Here is a 23746-nt window from a genome sequence, read left to right as displayed (position 1 = left end):
GGGCATAAAAATGCACCCAACAAAGATTATGCCACCCTGAACACTCTATCTTTTGTTACACCAATATGACATGCCACTTAGGTCATACCCCAAATTTCCATACATGGATGAACCTCTTTCTGGAATCACTACTCTAGTTATTTGGTGTGTCTTTATTTTGCATTTTCCTCATAGCTAATGATATTGAGTGTCTTCCCACGTACTATTGGCCTTTTAAAAACTTTTTATCAAAAGGGGCGCCTGGGTGGCTCAGTTGTTAAGCATCTGCCTTCGGCTCAGGTCATGATCCCAGGGTTCTGGGATCCAGCCCCACGTTGGGCTCCCTGCTCCGCGGGAAGCCTGCTTCTCCCTCTCCCACTCCCCCTGCTTGTGTTCCTGCTCTCACTCTCTCTCCCTGTCAAATAAATAAATGTTTTTAAAAAAAATGTTATATTAGTTTAAGGCACACAACATATTGATTCAATGGTTCTACACGTTACTTGATGCTCACCATGGTAAGCATGGTCACCATCTGTCACTATATGACATTTATTTTAATTCCTGATAAAGTATCTGATTAAATATTTGCCCATTTTTATTTTTTTAAAGATTTTATTTATTTGACAGAGAGAGAGACACGCGAGAGAGGGAACACAAACAGGGGGAGCGGGAGAGGGAGAAGCAGGCTTCCCGGAGCAGGGAGCCCGATGCGGGGCTCGATCCCAGGACCCTGGGACCATGACCTGAGCCGAAGGCAGAGGCTTAACGACTGAGCCGCCCAGGCGCCCCTATTTACCCATTTTTAATTCGGTTATTTGTCTTCCTAATACTGAATTGCAAGAATATATATATATTCTGGCCACAAGTCTGTTAACAAACATCTACTTTACAAGTATTTTTCTTACAGTTTGTGTGACTTGTCTTTTCATTTTTAAACCTCTCTTAAAGAGCAAAAGTTTTACATTTTGGTTAAGCTCACCAACTATGAATTATTTTTTCTTTATGGCTTGAGCGTTTATGTCCTAAGGAATCTTTGCTTAACTCAAGGTCACAAAGATCCTTTTCCTTTTTTTTTTTTTTTTTGCAGAGGAAATAATATAATTCCTTTATTTGAAGAATGATACTGAGCCTCAGAGATCAGTTAAAGCTGCTGGAACGGGGATTCTTTATAAACTGTGTGGTTCCCTGCCTTCAAACAGCTGTAGCTGTACGCAGATGGAAAAACATTTGGTCAGAAAGCAGCAAATTAGTGTTTTTCAGGACAGAATTCAGCTCCCACAGCTCCTGCGTCTCTCCGTTTGGCTAGATTTTATTTCTTCTTTGCATTGACATTTTTGCAGACCCAGTTCGTGCCGTCCTGAACGCCCTCTCCTGTGAGAGCTGAGCAGGACTGGATCTGCCAGACGCGGTCGCGGATGGTACGCAGGTTTAGTCCTTCTGCAATTTCAGAGGCAGGGCCTGCCGTGAGCAAATCCTGCTTGTCAGCAAAGATGAGCACTGGCACACAACTTAGTTTTTCTTCCTCCAGTAATTCAGCTAGTTCCTGACCCGTCTCTTCAAATCTTTTTCTGTCTGCACTGTCCATTACATATATGAGAATACCAGTATTTTCAAAATAATTTCTCCAGTATGGTCTGATTTTTCTCTGTCTACCAATGTCCCATACATTCAGTTTAAAACCTTGTGATTGTACACTTTTGATGTTAAATCCCTGTGTAGGTGTAATGTGGCTGATGTCTTCAGATGCAAGCTGCTTCGGAAGAGTGGTCTTGCCAGCATTATCCAAGCCCAGGAGAAGAATTCTCACCTCCTGGTCTGGTGCACTTTTCAATTTGCGCAAAATTGAGAGCAAGCCCATCCTCCCGCCGAGTCCCTCCTCCTCCCCCTCCCCCTCCCCCTCCCCCTCCTCCTCTCCTATGTTTTCTTATGTACCTACTACAGCTTTAGATTTTACATTTAGGTCTTAATCCCTTTTTTCCTAAACATTTTATTTTTATTTGAGAGAGAAAGGAAGCATATGCATGCAGGGGAGCCAAAGAGTAGCCAAGAGTAAGAACACTTGAGTTGGAGCATCCTACTTCTACTGGAATATACCTGTTCCCGAAAGTTCGCATGTAGAAACCTTAAGCCCCAGTGTGATGGTGTTGGGAGGTGGGGCCTTTGAGAGAGAATTATGGCATAAGGATGCGGTCTCCATGAATGGGATTAGTCTCTTCTTATAAGAGACACAAGAAAGATGATCTCTCTTCACCATGTGAGGGTACAGGGGAAAAGGCAGCGGTCTGTAAACCGGCAAGAATGCACTTGCTAAGAATCCAAACATGGTAGCACCCTGGTCTCTGACTTCTAGCCTCCAGAACTGTGGGAATAAGCATTTGCTGGTGTAGCCACCTGGTCTACGGTCTTCTGTTAGAGCGGGCTGAGCTGACGAAGACACCTACAAATGCATCTGCATGTGGGACAGGCGAGGAATGCATGTGTTCCCCTTTCTGGAATAGCCACTTGGATTTTGAGGTTTGTTTTAGGGCACTAAGCAGTGAGCCTTGTCCTGCTTGGAGTATCAGGGAATGAAAAGAGATGATGGAAAAGATCAGTTCAAAAACCTTTCATTGCCAGGGCTAAGACTGTCACATGTATTTCTCTGCAAGGAAAGGGTTTTCTCCATCTCCGAGCCAGCCCTTCTCCCCTCAAGTGGGTGTGGGTGACCACGGGGTGGTGTTGGAAGTGGCGCTCACTGGGTTGGAAGTGGCGTTCACTGGTTAGTTATGGTGACTTTGCAACTTTTCACACCCTTGAAAAAAATCTCTGAGTCGTGCTTATACTGGGCATGTTGTCAGTCAGCCATCGTGTGTTTGTTGAGGCCCTACTGTGTGCCAGGACCTGTGTACAAAGAGGGATGCCGAGGTAACAGCACCGGTCCCGGCTTTATGGGCGAGTGACATCGTGTCTCCTGTGGCACGAAGGACATACACTTCTATAAACTCGCTCGAGATTTTTTTTTTTTTTGAAGATTTTATTTATTTGACAGAGAGAGACACAGCGAGAGAGGGAGCACAAGCAGGGGCAGAGGGAGAGGGAGAAGCAGGCTTCCCGCCGAGCAGGGAGCCTGATGCAGGGCTCGATCCCAGGACCCTGGGATCATGACCTGAGCTGAAGGCAGACGCTTAACGACTGAGCCACCCAGGCGCCCCTAAACTCACTCGAGATTTCACAACCAGAGGGATGTTAGCATCCTGGTGACAGGAGTCAGTCCTTTTCTCTCTCCCTGCTGAGCACAACAAATCCACATCTGTAACTGAACAAAAGCACCTCTGCACTGCTCACTAGGACACCAGAGATCCATCCTTGTGTGCATGGAAGGTGGGTGGCTGGGACCTGCAGGTGGCTGCGTGGAAGAGGGGGGGCAATGAAGTGAGGAGTGAAAATCTGCAGCCCGGCTGCAGCTAGAGGGGCCCCCGCTCCTCAGCGACACCCCCATTTCAGAGGCGAGACCTCCAAGACTGAACAGATAGAACTGAAGGAACACTCTCCCACTGTCTGCCCAGAAGGAGCTCCGGGATCACCCCTTCGAGGAGTCCCTACAGCAAGGACACACCTGAAGCAGCAGTACTAAGCACGCACCCCCCCCACTCTGAGCCACCCCACCTTTTCCTCAACCTGCTTCTTCACATGCTCCCAAGCTTAGCCGGGAGGCAGCTCTGGCAAAGAGAAACCAAGACTTGTGCCCTAGTGCCACCTTCTGGAACACAGAAGAAAGGCTCCTAGTGACCTACCCGTTGAACCATTAGATCAGAATCAAAGTGAACAAAACCCTACCCAAGTAAGAATGCGCTCACTACTTCAAGTGCAGGGGCAGGGATACTTCTCATCAAACACTGTGAAGAATCACGGCAGCACAGCATTACAAAAAGCAAATGAAATTTTCCAGTAACCAACCAAACCCAAAGACACAATATTGTTATCTGCTAAAGAGTTCAAAAGAGGTGAGGTGGGGCGCCTGGGGGGCACAGTCGATTAAGCGTCCAACTCTTGATTTCAGCTCAGGTTATGATCTCGGAGTCCTGAGATCGAGCCCCGCATCTGGCTCTGAGCTGGGCGTGGAGCCTGGTTAAGATTCTCCCATCCTCTCCCTCTGCCCCTTTCTTCCCCACCCCTCCAGCTCTGCTCTCCTCCTCTCTTAAAAAAAAAAAAGGAAAGGAAAAAAAAAGAAGGCTGGGGCACATGGCTGGCTCAGTGGGTGGAGCATGCAACTCGATCTTGGGGTTGTGATTTCGAGCCACATGTGCAGTGTGAAGCCTAACTTAAAAATAAAATCTTTTAAAAAATGTATTCAAAAGAGCTATGAGGAAATTCAGTGAGCTACAAGAAAACTCAGAGAGGCAATACAACGAACTCAGGAATAAAATTAATGAACAGAAGGAGTATCTTACCAAAGAGATTAAAATTCTAAATAAGAGCCAAATGGAAATTCTGGAGCTGAAGAAACTCAATAAATGAGATGGATAATACATTAGAAAGCACTAGAAATAGAGCAGATCAGCTGGAAGAGAGAATAGGTGAGCCTGAATATAGGGATCTAGAAATGATTCAGGTGGAAGATGAGAGAGAAGATTTTTTTTTTTTTTAAGATTTATTTATTTGACAGAGAGAGAGAGAGCGCACGCACGCATGCACACAAGCAGGGGGAGTGGCAAGCAGAGGGAGGCAGGGAGAGGGAGAAGCAGGCTCCCTGCTGAGCAGGGAGCCAGATGCGGGGCTCCATCCCAGGACCCCTGGGATCATGACCTGAGCTGAAGGCAGATGCTTAACCATCTGAGCCACCCAGGTGCCCCCAAAACTAAGATTTCTAAAGCAAATAAACCCTACAGGAGGGGTGCCTGGCCGGCTCAGTCAGTGGATCATGTGGCTCTTGATCTCAGGATTGTGGGTTTGAGTCCCACACTAGGTTTAGAGATTACTTAAAAAAATAAAATCTTAAAAACAAAACAAAACAAAACAAACCCTACAAGAACCATCAGGCTCCATTAGAGGAAAAAGCACAAGATTCAAGGGTACACCAGAAGGAGAAGAGAGGGAGAGGGAAGGGGAGACTGTATTTAAAGAAACAAAAGCTAAGAATTCCCCAACCCTGGGGTAGAAACTAGACATAAAAGTCCACAAAGCAGGGACGCCTGGGTGGCTCAGTTGGTTAAGAGTCCACCTTCGGCTCAGGTCATGATTCCAAGGTCCTGGGATCGAGTCCCACTTTGGGCTCCTTGCTCGGTGGGGAGCCTGCTTCTCCCTCTGCCTGCCAATCCCCCTGCTTGTGCTCAGGGGGGATTAATAACAGAACACCTTATTATCTCAAGGCAAAAGACCTTCTCTAAGACACATTACAACAATGCTGTCAAAAGACAGCGATAAAGAATTGTAAAGGCAGCCAGGGGGAAAAGGCAGTAACCTATAAAGGAACCTCCTCGAGGCTATAAGCAGATTTCTCACAGAAATTCTACAGGTTAGGAGAGACTGGAATGACAAATATTGAAAGACAAAAATTGCCAGCCAAGAAAACTCTTCAGATACGAAGGAGAGTAAAGACTTTCTCGGACAAACAAAAGCTCAGGGAGCTCGCCACCACCACCCTCGCCTCTCAAGAAATGTTGAAGGGGGTTCTTCAAACTGAAACCGAAGGACAAAAATACACAAAATTCTGATTAAGGTGATAGTCACCATTAGAAAAAAGGTAACATTTTTAGAACAGTATATTGAACACTTAGATATAGCATAAAGGTTAAAGAAAAAAGAGCATTAAAAATCACCAATTTGGTGATGAAATCACGGCATAAAAAGAAATAATTTGTGGTATCAAAAATACACAAGGGAAGAGTAAAAGGATGAAACTTTGGCAGGCAAGTGAAGACAAACTGCTAGAGCAGAAACGGGACTATGTTATCTATGAGATGCTCGATGTAAACCTCACAGTAACCATAAAGCAAAAATCTACAGCAAAGACATACAGCATGAAAAAATGTGCAGACTGAGCAAATCACAATGGAAAACAACCAACTTACAAAAGTAGGCAGAAACAGACGGGGATACCAGACAAGGGAGTAATCTCCAAGATACATAAAGAACTCACACAACTTAGTAACAACAACAAAAACAATCAGATTAAAACATGGCCAGAAGTAAATAGACATTTTTCCAAAGAAGACATCCAGATGGTCAACAGACACATGAAAAAACCTCCACATCACCCATCATCAGGGAAATGCAAATCGAAACCACAATGATATGGCACCTCATCCTGTCAAAATGACTATCATCAAAAAGATAAGAGATAACAATGCTGGTGAGGATGTGGTGAAAAACAAAAACCAAAACCAAACCCTTGTTCACTGTTGTGGGAAGGTAAATTGGTCTAACCACTATGGAAGACACTATGGAGATTCCTCAAAAAATTTAAAATAGACCTATGAAATGATCCAACAATTCCACTTCTGGGAATATATACCCAAATGAAACGAAAACAGGATTTCAACGAGATCTCTGCACACCCATGCTCATCAAAGCATTATTCACGTGAGCCAAGATATGGAAACAACCCAAATGCCCATCAGCTGGTGAATGGATAAAAAGATGTAGTACAGGGGTATCTTGCTGCCTCAGTCCCTGCAGCATGTGACTCTTCAGCTCGGGGTTGTGGGTTCGAGTTCCATGTTGGGTGTAGACATTGCTTGAAAATAAACTCTTTAAAAAAAAAAAAAAAGTAATACAGGGCGCCTGGGTGGCTCAGTTGGTTAAGTGACTGCCTTCCGCTCAGGTTATGATCCTGGAGTCTCGGGATCGAGTCCCACATCGGGCTCCAGTCTCACATCAGGCTCCCTGCTCGGCGGGGAGTCTGCTTCTCCCTCTGACCCTCTTCCCTCTCGTGCTATCTCTCATTCTCTCTCTCTCAAATAAATACAATCTTTTAAAAAATAAAATAAAATAAAAAGTAATACATATACACAATGTAACGTTAAAGGAGGCTATCCTGCCATTTACAACAACGTGGGTGGACCCTGAGGACATTATGCTAAGGGAGGTAAGCCAGACAGAAAGACAGGTACCGCATGCTATCACTTATACGGGGAATCTAAAGAAGTCAAACCTATAAAACAACAGAGAGTAAATGGTGATTAGCAGGAGATGCAGGGATTAGACTGACGTTTTTCAGGGTACAAAACTGTAACGAGTAGTAAATAAACCACAGAGACCTAATGGACCGCATAATGAATACAGACAGTAATATTCTGCTGTAATTATACAATGGGATAAATGTCGCTACAACAATCATGCTGCAACACAGAAATGTATCAAAATCACAGCTGTACACCCTAATCTCACACGTCAAATTTACTCAAGAAGAATACAAAATGGCACGCCCTCCTTGAAGACTTCGGAGTATTAAATGGGTTACACTAAGGGAAAGCTCTGGAGAAGAAAAGACCCCCTTGCATATGCAGGGCGCTCACTGAGATGCCACACCCAAAGCGCCTGAAATCCCGGAGCCCCCGCTTCCTCTGCGGGGCGGAGGCGGGGGGCCAGCGCGGGCGGCTCCCCGGGGCGCCCCGGCCCTCGAGCCCGCGTCTACCCGGCGCACCCCCGGCGCGGGGAGCGCTCCGCAGGGCCGGCTCTGGAGCGTCCTCCGGGCAACGCCCTCTCCCCTGGCGACGCGGGAGCTCGGGGCCGATACTCACCTGTCGGGGACACCGCTCCTCCTCACCAGACGCGACAGGCGGCTCTCCCGCCGCCCGGGACGCGGCTCTCGGGCCTCTGCCAGCACAGACCCGCAGGGCGCCGGGGCGCCGAGGGCGGGCACCGAAGCTTCCCGAAGGCGCACGCGGCGCGCACGCGGGGGCGGCCTCGGGCCGAGCCCCCACCCGCTGCGGCCCCGCCGTGAGCGAGCGCGCGGCGGGCGGTGCGCAGGTCGGGAGCGCGCGGGCCGCAGCTGCCCTCTCCCGGGCCCGCCCCCGGCCCGGACTGAACAACAATGCCCTGTGCATCCAGGGAATGTCGAACTGCCCCCAGACTCGGCCCTGTGAGAGGTCCCAGTATGTCGTCCGGCTGGAGCCCTGCTCAGTGGGACAAAGCTGCGGGGCCCCCGAGAACAGGCTCAGGCCCGCACGGGCCGCTGGGACTTGTAGTCCCCGGGTGGGGCCCGACTCGGCAGTCATCCCCTCTGCGAAATCAGTAGGGCTGGGGACCACTCCGTTTTACAGCGTTGGAGAGCACCGTGCTTCACTTGCATCACACCCGGGTCCGTATTACTTACTGAGCGCCTGCTGAATGCTGAACACCTTAGCTGGACTTGGGGGAGAGTCGGTGAGCTCCTGCGCACTTTAGTTTAAGCAGGAAGATGAACTTGCAAGGAAGAACGGCAGGAACAAAAATGACAAATTCTAAGTGCTGTTGGAGGTCACACGAGGGCCAGAGACGGGGGCGGGGGGGGGGGGAACCTTCCCCGACGATGCTGGGCTCCAATCAGGCTTTGAAATGTCGAATGTTTGGGCGCTTCGGCGCTTAGTGGGTTAAACATCTGCCTTCGGCCCAGGTCATAATCCCAGTGTCAGGGTCCCTACTCAGCAGGGGAGTCTGCTTCTCCCTCTTCCTCTGCTCCTTCTCTCTCTCTCAAATAAATAAATAAATAAAATCTTTATTTAAAAAAAGTGGAATGCTCTAGATGAGGGGGAGGTGGCAGGGAGTAGAAAGGAGTGTGGTCTGGCTGTAGTGAGTGGTTTATGTCAGACAATGGTGAGCAAGGCTTAGATGGGGATGTGGTCGCCAGCGTCTTTGGACCTCACTTTCAGAAAGGGCCTCCAAGGAACACCTGGGTGGTTCAGTCACTTAAGCATCTGCCTGTGGCTCAGGTCATGATCCCAGGGTCCTGGGATAGAGTCCCACACTGGGCTCCTTGCTCAGCGGGGAGCCTGCGTCTCCCTGTGCCCCTGCCTTGCTTGTGCCCCCTCTCTCTGACAAATAAATAAATAAATAATCCTTAAAAAACAAACAAAAAAAGGAGCCTCAGTTTTGAGTTTGGCTCCAAGGGAGACTATCAGTACAGTCAGGAAGATGCATCTTCAGGCTTAAATAAAAGAGAACATCTCACTGCTGGTTTCCAGTTTCTGGACCTAGAGGTCCCTGTTGCTCTAAGAATCCATACACGCATATAAAACCTATCATGAACTTGTGAGTAGCAAAATTAGATTGAGTTGTGTGTGAGCTAGATATAAGCTTTCAAAATATGCTTCCATTTTTGTAAACGGTTTTGGCATTGATTCAATTTTTGTGTACCAGAAGTCTCAAGGGAAGCGGACCCAAATCTTTCTTGACCTAAAGGAGCATGTTGATGATTTGAGGCTTGGTCCTGAGAGCAAGGGATGATTTATGAGAGCAGTTTTGTTGCCTTTCAATGGCTCAGACATAAACCCACAGTTCAGAAAATCCTTTTCAAGGCCACTGGTTCTTAGCTTTTGATTTCAGAAACCAAGATCACACTTAAGTAAAAGATATTTATTCTCAAATTTCTCAGGTAATGGAACACCAGGATGTCATGATGCTTTTACTTTTACCAAAACACTGTGGAAGGCTGTATCACACTTAATTGGTATGGAATTTGTGGTTAAATTCCACTTTTCTGTATCCTAGTAACAGTAAAAGTGAGCTGGTGCCATATACCTTATTAATTTTGATTTTGACACACAAAAAATTTTACAACCAAATGAAACTATCTTAATTTATGTCATCCTGAGCACCAAGAAGCCTTCAATATGGGGGACAGTTCCTGGTCACTCCTGTCACTATCCTAGATGATACTGTCAGGAGATGCAGGGGCCACTTTGGGTCTTAGGTAATGTCAGGAAATGAGTGGGATCACATCTCATCTGCAAGCTTCCCAAATCTCCTCATGTGCACCTTCTGTCCCAGGGTAGAGGAGAACCAGATCTCACACAAGCTGTTTACTTGATCAAGGATGCATCATTCCCCCTGGACAGCTGAGGAGCCTATGTGTAGAAGGACAGATGTGAGATCGGAAAGGGAGGAAGAGAAGGAATATTTCTCCTGGCCTCCAAACACGGGCTCTCCGCCAGGGGAACACCACCCCACTCCCATCCTCCATATCTAGGGGTGTTGGAAAAGTACAGTAGTACTTGCTTGTTATCTTCTTCCACAATGACTGGGGCTTCAACTGCTCTTTAATGGGAAAGAGGAACGGTGCTAAATGTTCCCACGATGAACAGGACAGTCCCATATGGTGAAGAAATATCCTACCAAAAAGCCATCTGTGCCCATGTTGAAAAACACAAGAAGTCCCATGGTAGAGTTTGGTGTTTAGAGAACCCCGTGTCACTACACCAGCCCATGAACAAGAGAGGCGCTCAGCTGTTTCAGGTCGATCCACGTGGAGACTCCTTCTGGCTGCACCAGGCTTCCACCACGAGAGCCCCCATAATCACCACAATTATGGCAGCCAGACCCAGTCGGATGAGGTTGCCCATGATGTAATCCCCCGACATGGCATCTGGGGGAGCTGAAAGAGAGAAGAGGGTGAACACCAGCTGGAAAGGAGCATCCCTCCTTCTCACGCGGATCTGCCCAATGTGACTCTCCTGCACCTGCTTGTGTTTCCTGGACAGTGGTCAGCTGTACCTTCACTGATGTTGTAATCACTCAAAACACAACGTGACATTTCCTGAGAGTTGTAGTGGGTCTTCCTTTGTCTCCTTTCTATTCTTTCTGCCTTACCGCTCTTCCTTCATTTCTTTGCTCTTCATCTCATTTCCACCCTCCCACACTGCCCTTTCCCCCTTCCCCTTCCTTGTAGTAGGAATCAGGCTTAGGAGCAACCCCAAAACCCAAAGGTGCTGCACGGAGAATGAAAGTAGTTCAGGGCTCCGTCTGCTCCCCTCCTCAGAGCAAAGGCTTAGTGCAGCCAGTGAGCTCAAGAAAATTCAAGCTTAGCTGAGCATCAGAACCACCATACATTTCATTTCAGCTTCACCCAAGAAGAGTTAGGGCTCAGCATTGGCCCTGGCTCCTAGACAGAACCTGCACTTGAATCTTCCAGCTCACACGTGCCATGAGTGCAGAGTTCATGTCTGAAGACATCAGCAACAATGCCCCCTGGAGACATAGTCCACGGGGAGAGACATGTGATGACCCCACCAAGCCCAGGATGCCCTCTGCATCCCTCAGCACTGCCCGCCCGGACCTTGCTTTCCAACTACAGAACATTCGCTAACCACAACACACACGCAAACATTTACACCACCGAGGAAGCAGGGTGTAGCATCCAATGAAGCAAGAAGATCAGTTTAGAAGATACCACGTCTATGCCAGAAAAGTGGGCGGCTGGGGGAGCACCGTGTTCTAAGAGTGAGAAAGGTACTGCCATGAAGTTGCCATCAGCAGGATGTCCCACAAGTCTAAGTGACGCCCAGGGTGGCAGAAGGGGCTCTGGTGGTGGCGGGATGGATCGTTTGGAAGAACAGCCTGAGACATTCTCCAAGAATGCAAAGCAACAAACACCAAAGACTAGAAACTAGGAAAGGAGAGATTAAAAAGGAGATGCTCGGGAAAGTGAAGGAGAAACAGGAATCAGAAAGTAACAGAAGAAATGCTCGCCAGTTTAAAAAAAAAAAGACTCACACCTTAAACTAATACAGTGTTATAAGTCGGTTATAGGTCAACAAAACAGGAGAAAGAAAATAAGTAGCCAAAATAAAAACAAACTCATTAATAAATTAATTAAATTTTTAAAACGTCCTAAGAATCATGCAAAACTTCACCTGTCACCCGGATCTCAAGATGATCACTAGGCTGTGAGGTCAGGAAGGGAGCCCTCATCAGAAAGTACACACAGCTGTAGTTCCCGGCATCACTGACTGTCACAGTCCGGAGGGAGAAGTCCGTCTCCTTCCCTGCAGGACTCTGGACCCGTATGGGCTCTGCTGCCCCCGCCTTCAGTAGAGCGAACATTACAGGCGCGAAAATATTGTCTGGCCTCTGGCACTGCAGGGTCACGGTGTCTCCTGCGGTCACCTCACCCCTTTGGTGGGCTTGGAGGGAAGGTTTTGTTAAATCTCCTGGAAGAGAAGGAGGGCTCCAAGGTCATGGGGAGAAGCCCGGGGTCCCCCACCCTCCCTTGTTCTCCTGGCAGGGGTTCCCGCCAAGTGGGCAAAAATGACAGATCCCTGGTCTCACCCTCTTTCCACTCTGACTGTGGGAAGATTTCCCCAACAAGCCCTGGATGAAGCTGAGCCAGGTCATTCTGTTCTGTGTTTCTCCATCTCCCCTCGTTCCCTCCCTCCCTCGGGTTCCTCCCGCACACCTGTCCCTGCAAGACCCTATGTCCCTCCGAGGCACCTCCTCACCTGTCACCAGCAGTAGGAGGACGTCACTGGGCCGCGAACTTACGGACGGGCTCCCTAGTCTGTAGTACTCACAGCTGTACTCTCCAGCATTGTCGGTTTTTAGGTCAGTGAGGTGAAATTCAGCCAGGCCCTCTGTGGAAGCCCGTGATTGCACGGACTGCAGTGGAACTTTTCCCTTTCTGAGAACAAAGTTGACATTCTTGGTAGACGTTTGGCACTGCAGTGTCACATTACTCTTGTGAGGCACCACCGAGCTGGGCCAGGCCCTGAGGGAGGGCTTGGGAAGGGACTCTGGAAGGAAGCAGATTTGGGGACGGGGTTTGGTGCCCTCGTCTGCTGTCAGGAAGCCCCTTGAAGGAAAGAGACAGGACACGGGGACTTTGGAGTGAAGGGGAGGGAGGGTCTGACTGAAGGAACTCACCATCAGTTGTCCTGCTTCCTTGGCCGGCACACAGCCCTGCGGGAGAGAACCATCCATGAGACCTGAGCGTCCACCTGGAGCCCCGTTCTGAGGGGCCTCCCCGGGGGCTGCTGCTGAGCTCGGACCCTGGAGGTCATGCATCTGGGGCTTCTCATTTCCCCACACTGGACTGCGGCTGCAGCTGTGCTCTCGGCTCCTTCCCCACTCTCCCAGAAGGTCTCCTGTGCAGCTCACTCCTCCCACAGCCCCAGGACCTGTCCTGGTTCCCCAATGTCGACAAGCCCCTTAATCCTTAAGAGTGTTTGTGTACTCATGCCATGGGAGACACAAGGCATTACTGTCCTGTCAACACCTGGAACGTAGCTACTCTATTCTGTTCTCCTTAGCATCCCCAGTGTCTACACAATCCTGGAACATAGTAAGAAGCACTTTGGTCAACAGAAGAGATGCCCCAAGTTAAGCATGGCTCAGATTTTTCAAGGATGGTAGAAAGATTCAAACTTATAATACCGTCCTTTCCTCATTTCACCAGATAGACCAGCCTGAAGGCAATGAAAGCCCCATGGATTACCCTAGAATCTAGGGATCAGAGACTATTGTGTAAGACCAATCACATCGCTGGGACCCAATCGAGCTAAGGCCCACACTGTCCCTATTTGTGCAAAGAAGGCTTTCTTAGCACCAGCAAACAGACATCCTGAGTTGTCCACAGCTCTATGCCCCTGCACATTTTGAAGCACTCTGCTTTCATGTCGTTATAATTTTCCCAACCTGGCATTTGCTGACTCACCCCAAGGACTTTCCCATTATGAAGAGCCCACGCCTCATTCTTAATATCCCATTATGACCAAGTGGAAACAACAGTGACTTTGGAGCCAGACAGGCCTGGGTTTGAGTGTTGAGGTTTCTGCTCACTCACTGTGTGGCCCTGAGCAGGAACCATGAGCTGTCAGTCTCTGGTCCTCATTTATCAACACGAGTCTGATTTCCATCACACAGGTTGTTTGCAAGGGTCAGAGCAGTATTTCCCACAGGATGGAATACAAACCACAGGGGCTCTACAGATGATTTCAGGGGATGCAGTGACATGGTATTCTATAGCATTGATCAAAACGGTATTACCCTTTCAAATCACGTCCACTCCTTTGATCACAACAAAGAATTTCTCAAGCTAGAGATCAACCTTCTTATACATCTGTCTCTGGCCAACTGCCATTTGTAATAAATAAGTAGCTGGCCATGGGCTCAGAAATGTGATGGCCAACAGCCCATGGCTAGAATGTCCTAATGTCTTCTTCCTTTGCATCGTATATATGTTTACATTAACCTTCTATATTTTGCTAAGTGACCCTGGCTTTTCTTTTAAATTTTATTTTTTAATTTAAGCTATTGGCATAAAATTTCCATCTTCAGATGAATGTGCCTGTTTAAAACAAAGATATTAAGGGGCGCCTTGGGGTGGCTTAGTCGGTTAAGCATCTGCCTTCAGCTCAGGTCACGATCCCAGGGTCCTGGGATCAAGCCCCGCATCCAGTTCCCTGCTCGGTGGGAAGCCTGCTTCTCCCTCTCCCACTCCCTCTGCTTGTGTTCCCTCTCTTGCTATGTCTCTGTCAAACAAATAAATAAAATCTTTAAAAAAAATAAAAAAATAAAGATACAAAAAAATAAATAAAACAAAATAAAGATATTGAGTCAATAAAATTTTAAATAAATAGGGATGCTAGAAGCATACAGGACAGTTATGGACATGAAATGTATTTGCATACTGGAGAACCTTTGATGGGTAAGACGTATCTAAAGCCTCCTCCAAGATTCCTGACACACATGAAGCAATCAGTAAAGACAAGCAGATGTTACCACTTCTCTTTCCAATTCTAGTGGTCACATCTTTCTCCACCTACCTTTATCTCTAATTCTGGTCGACAGGTCCAAGAGACTTACCAAAGCAGAGGAGGCACAGGAATTCAGGGATCATACTGGCCCTGCAGCCTGCTCTAGGGGTCCCTCTCTGGTTTCATCCACAACAGGGAAGGAAGGTGATGTGGGTGGTGGCATCTTTGGCCAACACTTCCCTTCCTTCCTCCCATGTGACCTTCGGGTTTTGTGTTCCAACCACATTCCGGAAACAAGAAGGAATAAAATGCTCCATGAGGTCATAATTTACACAAACTCTTTATGTGAACACAGTGAATTCAGGCTTCAAATTCTAACCCACCTAGAAAAGCCAGGGGTGCCAGACTCCTGGATCCAAATGATTCCACTGAGGAGATGGAAACAGGTTGGTGCAGAGACTGCTGGAGATTCTCTGGTCTATAGGAAAGATGCTGGGCTTTGGAACTGAATGAAGGAGTCAGTGTTAGTGACTATTTTTGAGTGACCGTAGTGGATGAGGTATTTTTCTGAGGTCCATGTGCAGTGACGAGCAAGACCAATGGTTCACGGGGATGCCTGGCTGGCTCAGTCAGTGGAGCCTGTGCCTCTTGATCTCAGGGTTGTGAATTCAAGCCCCACGTTGGGTGTAGAGTGTACTTAAAAAAAATAAGACTATGGTTCATGCATTTGAAAACAAATTGAGTCTGGAGAGTTACACTGTGTAAAGTTTTCTTGTAAAGATTTTATTTTTATGTACTTGCCAGAGAGAGAGAGAGAGAGAGAGAGAGAGAGAGCACAAGCAGGGGGGAGCAGCAGACAGAGGGAGAAGCAGACTCTCTACCAATCAAGGAGCCTGATGCGGGACTCAATCCGAGGACCCTGGGATCATGACCTGAGCTGAAGGCAGATGCTTAACCGACTGATCCACCAAGGTGTCCCTAAAGTTTTTTTGTTTTAAGTGGGAAAATTCAACACAGTTATTAGTAAGTCCAGCATAAATGTTTCTATCCATTGGGTAATCACTAAAAGAATTGTACAAAAAGCAAATAGATGGGAAAAAATAGGGGAGTTAAAATGACCTATTAGAAATAACAATAACTTTTTTTAAACAATGATATTGGAGGGGCACCTGGGTGGCTCAGTTGGTTAAGTGTTTGACTCTTGATTTTGGCTCAGGCCATGATATCAGGGTCGTCAGACTGAGCCCTGCATCAGGCTCTGCACTGAGCCTGCTTAAGATTCTCTGTCTTTCTCTCCCTCTGCCCCTCCCCACCCCACTCACATGCTCTCTCTCTCTTAAAAAAAAAAATTGGAAGCCCCACCCGGCCGCGGGCGCGATGGCGGGATCCGTACTGAGAGGCGCGGAGAGGCAGCTCAGCCAGCTCAGCGGCTCTGGAGTCCCCATCCTCCTACGGCAGATGTTTGAGCCCAAGAGCTGCACCTACTCGTACCTCCTGGGTGACAGAGAGTCCCGTGAGGCCATTCTGATCGACCCGGTTCTGGAGACAGCGCCTCGGGATGCCCAGCTGGTCAAGGAACTGGGGCTGCGACTGCTGTATGCTGTGAATACCCACTGCCACGCGGACCATATTACGGGCTCAGGGCTGCTCCGGTCCCTACTCCCCGGCTGCCAGTCTGTCATCTCCCGCCTTAGTGGAGCCCAGGCTGACTTGCACATTGAGGATGGAGACTCCATCCACTTCGGGCGCTTCGCCTTGGAGACCCGGGCGAGCCCCGGCCACACCCCGGGCTGTGTCACCTTTGTTCTGAATGACCACAGCATGGCCTTCACTGGAGATGCCCTGCTCATCCGAGGGTGTGGGCGGACGGACTTCCAGCAAGGCTGTGCTAAGACCTTGTACCACTCAGTCCACGAAAAGATCTTCACGCTTCCAGGAGACTGCCTGATCTACCCTGCTCATGATTACCGCGACTTTGCTGTTCCAGCTAACATGCGCTGTGGGATCCAGACTCCCCCTTCCTGACCCGGCTTTGTCAGGTGCTCATTTCTGTTAAGAATGCACTAGGTGGGGTACATTGAAAGGTGCCATTGCCAGGCCTCTCTTCTTCCCCTCCCTCACCAGCCCCTGAGCTTCTTAAATAAAAAAATATATATATTTTTTGCTCTGAAAAAAAAAAAAAAATTGGAAATGAGGAAACATAAAATAGATGTGCAGATAGAAGGATTAGCAAGATGATAAACTTACAACCTACAAATAAGTAATTACATGAAATGTAAATGGGCTCAATAAGTCAATTAAAAGACTATTAGGCTGGATGTTTTAAAAAGACCTAAATGTATGCTGCTTTTTAAGGAGAAACACTTTTAAAAGATAAAATAAAGAGAAATACTTTACGTATATGCACAGATGAGTTGAAAGCAAAAAAATAGAAAAAGATATAACATGCAAACACCAGCAATAGAAAAGTGATATGGATATATTAGTATCATGTAAATAGATTTTAAGGCAAGAAATAGCATTAGATATGAAGAGGAATACTTCCTAAGATAAAAGAGTCAATACAAGGGAAATACATAATAATCCTAACTTTGTATGCACCTACTAACATAGATACAGAAATCCATAAAAGAATTGTCGACACCATTAAAGGACCTAAATAAGCCTATAATCACATTCTATCTTTTAACACATCTCTCTCAGTAACTGCAATCCATGTGAAAAAAAAAAAACAAGTCAAAACAAAGAAAGAAAAGAAATACATTCACCATCTCAAGCAATCAAACCCAGGAAAAGTAAAGATGCCATTTCACTCTCTATTTGATAAAAAGGTTTTAATGTTAACATGTCATGTTGAATAGAATTTGGGAAAATTACATGTGCATCATCAGTTTTTAGGATAAAAAATCAATATTCTTTACCAAATGGCCACTAGGTTATGAAGCTTATCTGCCCCCCCCTCCCACACACACACACAACACTTATAGCCTTCCATCTGGGAGTTTAAATCCCAGTAGTTTTACCCTGAGGAATAATTACGGTTGTCCAAAAGATTTATAATAATTAAAGTTGTCAAAAAGATAAGGTTGTCCATAATCATTTTAATTATATTTATATTAGCAAGTGAGTTGGGAGCAATATAAATGTGCAGAAGTAAGGGATTGGTTAGTTACAAGTTCTTACTTCCATAGAGGGGAAAACTATGCATCAATTTAAATCACATTGTGGAGCATAAAAATAAAATTTCAGTTTTCTAAGAAGATATGAAAATGGGGGCGCCTGGGTGGCTCAGTCATTAAGTGTCTGCCTCCGGCTCAGGTCATGGTCCCAGGGTCCTGGGATCGAGCCCCGCATCGGGCTCCCTGCTCAGCTGGAAGCCTGCTTCTCCCTCTCCCACTCCCCCTGCTTGTGTTCCCTCTCTCGCTGTCTCTCTCTGTCAAATAAATAAATAAAATCTTTAAAAAAATAAAAAAAGAAGACATGAAAATGTATATAAATATGTATAAACAAATAAAGAAACCTCAAAATTAAAAAAAATTAAAAATAAATCACACTGTGGAAGCCATTTATAACTATGGTGTGAGAAAGTATTCATTGGCATGGAACACCCTTTAAAATGTGTTGGTTATGGGGTGCCTGGGTGGCTCAGTTGGTTAGGCGACTGCCTTCGGCTCAGGTCATGATCCTGGAGTCCCAGGATCGAGTCCCACATCGGGCTCCCTGCTCAGCAGGGAGTCTGCTTCTCCCTCTGACCCTTCCCCCTCTCATGTGCTCTCTCTCTCTCTCTCTCTCTCATTCTCTCTCTCTCGAATAAATAAATAAATAAAATCTTTAAAAAAAAATAAAATAAAATGTGTTGGTTTGTGGGGCACCTGGGTGGCTCAGTCTTTAAGCATCTGCCTTCGGCTCAGGTCATGATCCCAGGGTCCTGGGATCAAGCCCCACATGGGCTCTCTGCTCAGCAGGAAGCCTGCTTCTCCCTCTCCCACTCCCCCTGGCCTGTGTTCCCTCTCTCGCTGTGTCTTTCTCTGTCAAATAAATTTAAAAAAAAATCTTAAAAAACAAACAAATAAATAAATAAAATGTGTTGGTTTGTGACTAAAGAAGATAACTATATAGTATACATAGATCATACATATGTGTTTATATACATATATACATATATATGATCCTATATCAGATATCTTGTATAAGAAAAAAATTTCTCATATATATATAAAATAATTTTTACATACATATATATAAATATATATATATAAAATAATTTTTTTAGGATATAACACCCCAAACATTAGGATGTATCACCCTAAACATTCTAAAGAAGTTAGCCTTACAGGGGCGCCTGGGTGGCTCAGTCATTTAAGCGGCTGCCTTTGGCTCAGGTCATGATCCCGGGGTCCTGGGATCGAGCCCCACATCGGGCTCCCTGCTCCACGGGAAGCCTGCTTCTCCCTCTCCCACTCCCCCCTGCTTGTGTTCCCTCTCTAACTGTATCTATCTCTGTCAAATAAATAAATAAATAAATAAAATCTTTAAAAAAAAAAGAAGTTAGCCTTACATTAATAAAAAGAAAGAATAAGAACCATATGATCCTCTCAATAGATGCAGAAAAAGCATTTGACAAAATATAGCATTCTTTCTTGATAAAAACCCTCAACAAGCAGGGATAGATGGAACATACATCAACATCATATACAAAAGACCCACAACTAATATCATCCTCAATGGGGAAAAACTGAGAGCCTTTCCCCTAGGGTCAGGAACAAGACAAGGATGTTCACTCCTACCATTAATATTTAACAGAGTACTGGAAGTCCTAGCCTCAGCAATCAGACCACAAAATGAAATAAAAGGCATCCAAATTGTCAAGGAAGAGGTCAAACTTTTACTATTTGTAGATGACATGATACTCTATGCAGAGAACCCAAAAGACCCCACCAAAAAACTGCTAGAACTGAGACCTGAATTCAGCAAAGTCACAGGATATAGAATCAATGTGCAGAAATCTATTGCATTTCTATACACCAATAATGAAGCAGCAGAAAAAGAAATCAAGGAATGGATCCCATTTGCAATTGCACCCAAAACAATAAGATACCTAGGAATAAACATAACTAAAGAGGTAAAAGATCTGTACTCTGAAAACTATAAAGCACTTATGAAAGAAATTGAAGAGAACACAAAGAAAGGGAAAAGCATTCCATGCTCATGGACTGGAAGAAGAAACATTGTTAAAATGTCTACACTACCCAAAGAAATCTACACATATATTGCAATCCCTATCAAAATACCACCAGCAATTCCCACAGAGCTAGAATAAACAATCCTAAAATTTGTATGGAACCAAAGAAGACCCTGAATAGCCAAAGCAATTCTGAAGAAGAAACACAAAACTGGAGGCATCACTTCAGGCTCTATTACAAAGCTATAATCATCAAAAGAGTATGGTACTGGCACAAAAACAGACACATAGATCAAGGGAACAGGATAGAGAATCCAGAAATGGACCCTCAACCCTATGGTCAACTAATCTTTGACAAAGCAGGAAAGAATGTCCAATGGAAAAAAGACAGTCTCTTCAACAAATGGTGTTGGGACCGCAACATGTAGAAGAATGAAACTGGACCACTTTCTTACACCACTCACAAAAATAGACACAAAAATGGATGAAAGACCTAAATGTAAGACAGGAAACTATCAAAATCCTAGAGGAGAACACAGGCAGCAACCTCTTTGACCTTAGTCACAGCAATTTCTTATTAAACATGTCACCAGAGGCAAGGGAAACAAAAGCAAAACTGAACTATTGGAACTTCATCAGGATAAAAAGCTTCTGCACAGTGAAGGAAGTAAGCAACAAAACTAAAACACAGCCTACAGAATGGGAGAAGATATTTGCAAATGACGTATCTGATAAAGGGTTAGTATCCAGAATCTCTAAAGAACTGGAACGCCTGTGTAGCTCTGTTAGTAAGTGTCTGCCTTCAGCTCAGGTCATGATCCCAGAGTTCTGGGATCAAGTCCTGCGACGGGGTCCTTGCTCAGTGGGGCGCCTGCCTCTCCCTCTGCCTGCTGCTACCCCTGCTTGTGCTCACTCTCTGACAAATAAAGAAATAAAATCTTTAAAAAAAACAAAATCTATAAAGAACTTACCAAACTCAACACCCAAAAAACAAATAATCCAATTAAGAAATGGGCAGAAGGCATGAACAGACATTTTCCCAAAGAAGACATACAGATGGCCAACAGACACATGAAAAGATGTTCAACATCACTCATCATCAGGGAAATACAAATCAAAACCAGATTAATATACCACCTCACACCTGTCAGAATGGCTAAAATTAACAACACAAGAAACAACAGGTGTTGGCAAAAATGTAGGGAAAGGGGAACACTCTTACAGTGTTAGTGGGAATACAAACTGGTGTAGCCACTCTGAAAAACAGTTTGGAGGTTCCACAAAAAGTTAAAAATAGCGGCACCTGGGGCACCTGGGTGGCTCAGTCGTTAAGCGTCTGCCTTCAGCTCAGGTCATGATCCCAGGGTCCTGGGATCGAGCCCCACATCGGGCTCCCTGCTAGGCAGGAAGCCTGCTTCTCCCTCTCCCACTCCCCCTGCTTGTGTTCCTGCTCTCGTTCTCTCTCTGTCAAATAAATAAATAAAATCTTTTTAAAAAAATAGCGACACCTGAGTGGCTCAGTCGATTAACTGCCTTCGGCTCAGGTCGTGATCTCAGGGTCCTGGGATTGAGCCCCATGTCGGGCTCCCTGCTCAGCAGAGAGTCTGCCTCTCCCTCTCCCTTTTGCCCTTCCCCCACTCAAGCTCTCTCTCTCAAATAAATAAATAAAATCTAAAATAAAAAAGTTAAAAATAGAACTACCCTATGATCCAACAATTGCACTACTAGGTATTTATCCAAAGGATACAAAACTACAGACTTGAAGGGGTACATGCACCCAGATGTTAATAGCAGCAATGTCCCCAGTAGCCAAACTATGGAGAGAGCCCAAATGTCCATCGAAAAGATGTGGTGTATATATACAATGGAATATTACTCAGCCATCAAAAAGAGTGAAATCTTGCCATTTGCAATGGATGGAGCTAGAGCGCTAAATGAAATAAGTTATTCAGAGAAAGGCAAATACCATATGATCTCCCTCATATGTGGAATTTAACAAATAAAAAGATGAACGTATGGGAAGGGGGAAAAGAAAAAAGGAGAGAGGGAAGGAAATCATAAGTCTTTTTTTATTTTTTAATTAACATATAATATACTATTTGTTTCAGGGGTACAGGTCTGTGATTCATCAGTCTTACACAATTCACAGTGCTCACCATAGCACATACTCTCCCCCAGTGTCCATCACCCAGCCACCCCATCCCTCCCACCCCCCTCCACTCCAGCAACCCTCAGTTTGTGTCCTGAGATTAAGAGTCTCTTACGGTTTGTCTCCCTTTCTGGTTTCGTCTTGTTTCATTTTCCCCTCCCTTCCTCTGTCTTGTTTCTCAAATTCCTCATATCAGTGAATCATATGATACTTGTCTTTCTCTGATTGACTTATTTTGCTTAGCATAATACCCTCTAATTAGGGAACAAACTGAGGGTTGATGGAGGGAAGTGGTGGGGGATGGGCGGGATGGGGATTGAGGAGGGCACTTGATGTGATTAGCAGTAGGTGTTGTATGTAAGTGATCACTGAATTCTGCTCCAGAAACCCTGAGATCATGACCTGAGCCAAAATCAAGAGTCCGAGGCTTAACCAACTGAGCCACCCAGGTGCCCCGAAAGCGACAACGGTTTTGAGAGCTACGCTGGCAAAATTGCTGCCAGCCTAACCTTAGAGAAATTATACAAAGACATGAAGGCTCAACTTCCTATGTGCAGAAAGCAAGCTGAGAAACTGGGCCATCCATCAAGAGGGTCATATTCTCCAAGGTCCTCTTCAGAAGTGGACAGGAAGGTTGATAAAACAAAGACATCTCAGAGGGAGGAAACAAGACCTCACAGGACAGTGGGCTGAGAAGCTCCTAATAGAGAACAAGACTGAAACTTCATGAAGCAACATTTCCATCCCCAGAATTGTGGCATCTGGTGGCATTTTCCCAAAGTGATTTTGAAACTGCTGCAAACCAGTGACTATTGTGGTTATATCCCACTTCTGTTTTGTCATCATATGGCAGATGTATGGGTCAGCTAATTTGTGTTTTTAGTTCATGAGTCCTGGATCCAAAGGAGCCACCTATAGACTTGATAATGATCACTAGGTGCTGGATTTAAAACCTGACACCATTATTGGATGGAAATTTGGGGGAACAGGTCCTGGGATGGGAATGAGCATATTTTGTACATAGGATGTATATGAATAACTGGCCAAGAAGTCATAGTGCAATAGTTCGCATTAATAGCCCCTCAACTATGGATTCAGCTGTGTTATTTGCTTTGGTCAACAGGATAAGGTGCAAATGGCAATATTTTAACTGCAGCCCAGGTCTTCAGGGGCACAGCATATTTTGATTTAGCCCCTGTGCATCTTCCATTTCCACGAGGACATGTGAGAGCTAGCACATTGTTCTCAGGGGGAAGATGAAGGACATGTGAACCAGAGCCAAGTCACCTCATCTGAATGCAGAAAGACCTGGACCAGAAATAAGTGGATCTGGGAGATGTGGAGAGCATGTGTGCATTTGTGCATTCAGACATACATTCCCATTACTAGTTAGGGTTGAACTTTGGTGATTTCAAATCTTAACAAAAATCAGGACTCACTTTCCATTGGTGTTGTGTTGGAATGTTAACTTCTGAAAAATTGTACTTAAAAAATAATTGCAGGACAAGGTTGAGGTTGAATCAGAAGGCGATGAGCTTTAAGAGATTCAAACAAGGTGTTTTTAATAGACATGTAGTGACCCAGAGTTGTAGTGGCCCAGGATTGGGGCTTTTCTCTGCTTACTCTGTCTTCCCTTCCAGTCTTAATCCCTCCAATAATTTCAATCCAACCTGAGGGACTTGATCTATTTTGCCCTCTCAGAGAATGTATGAAAATCTGCTTTTTGTTTCTTGCTCAACTGTGTGTTACCTCTGCTAGGGTATTGTGTATCTGAAGTGCTGACATCTG

The 23746-nt window shown here is 45.7% G+C and overlaps 3 protein-coding genes across 3 annotated transcripts; 1 reads left to right on the top strand and 2 right to left on the bottom strand.

Annotated features, from left to right (window-relative positions):
• Positions 1-1061: 1061 nt before the first annotated feature.
• LOC113935882 (ADP-ribosylation factor-like protein 3) lies at positions 1062-1870 on the bottom strand. Its single transcript, XM_035725001.1, has one exon. It carries the CDS (start codon positions 1835-1837, stop codon positions 1289-1291), a length of 549 nt encoding a protein of 182 aa, XP_035580894.1. The 5' UTR covers positions 1838-1870; the 3' UTR covers positions 1062-1288.
• A 7664-nt stretch (positions 1871-9534) lies between these two features.
• LOC113936292 (T-cell-interacting, activating receptor on myeloid cells protein 1-like) lies at positions 9535-14807 on the bottom strand. The gene is made up of 5 exons (XM_035725263.1): positions 14737-14807; positions 12796-12831; positions 12375-12665; positions 11790-12086; positions 9535-10531 (listed from the first exon to the last, which is right to left on the bottom strand). The coding sequence occupies exons 1-5, from the start codon at positions 14768-14770 to the stop codon at positions 10389-10391; spliced, it is 801 nt and encodes a 266-aa protein (XP_035581156.1). The 5' UTR covers positions 14771-14807; the 3' UTR covers positions 9535-10388.
• A 1182-nt stretch (positions 14808-15989) lies between these two features.
• On the top strand, positions 15990-16768 carry LOC113936293 (persulfide dioxygenase ETHE1, mitochondrial-like). The gene has a single exon (XM_035725234.1). The coding sequence runs from the start codon at positions 16005-16007 to the stop codon at positions 16650-16652; it is 648 nt and encodes a 215-aa protein (XP_035581127.1). The 5' UTR covers positions 15990-16004; the 3' UTR covers positions 16653-16768.
• The last annotated feature ends 6978 nt before the right edge of the window (positions 16769-23746 follow it).

The sequence above is a fragment of the Zalophus californianus genome, chromosome 17 (genome assembly GCF_009762305.2).
Source record: "Zalophus californianus isolate mZalCal1 chromosome 17, mZalCal1.pri.v2, whole genome shotgun sequence".
Lineage (NCBI taxonomy): Eukaryota > Metazoa > Chordata > Mammalia > Carnivora > Otariidae > Zalophus > Zalophus californianus.
This window is presented reverse-complemented; position numbering and strand designations above follow the sequence as displayed.

Coding starts and splice junctions, on each gene's coding strand:
- LOC113935882 (XM_035725001.1), bottom strand. CDS start 1,837: ATGGGCTTGCTCTCAATTTTGCGCAAATTGAAAAGTGCACCAGACCAG.
- LOC113936292 (XM_035725263.1), bottom strand. CDS start 14,770: ATGATCCCTGAATTCCTGTGCCTCCTCTGCTTTG. Junction 12,666..12,795: donor AGGAAGCAGGACAACTGATG/GTGAGTTCCTTC, acceptor GCTTCCTTCCAG/AGTCCCTTCCCAAGCCCTCC. Junction 12,087..12,374: donor CCTCCTACTGCTGGTGACAG/GTGAGGAGGTGC, acceptor CTTCTCTTCCAG/GAGATTTAACAAAACCTTCC.
- LOC113936293 (XM_035725234.1), top strand. CDS start 16,005: ATGGCGGGATCCGTACTGAGAGGCGCGGAGAGGCAGCTCAGCCAGCTC.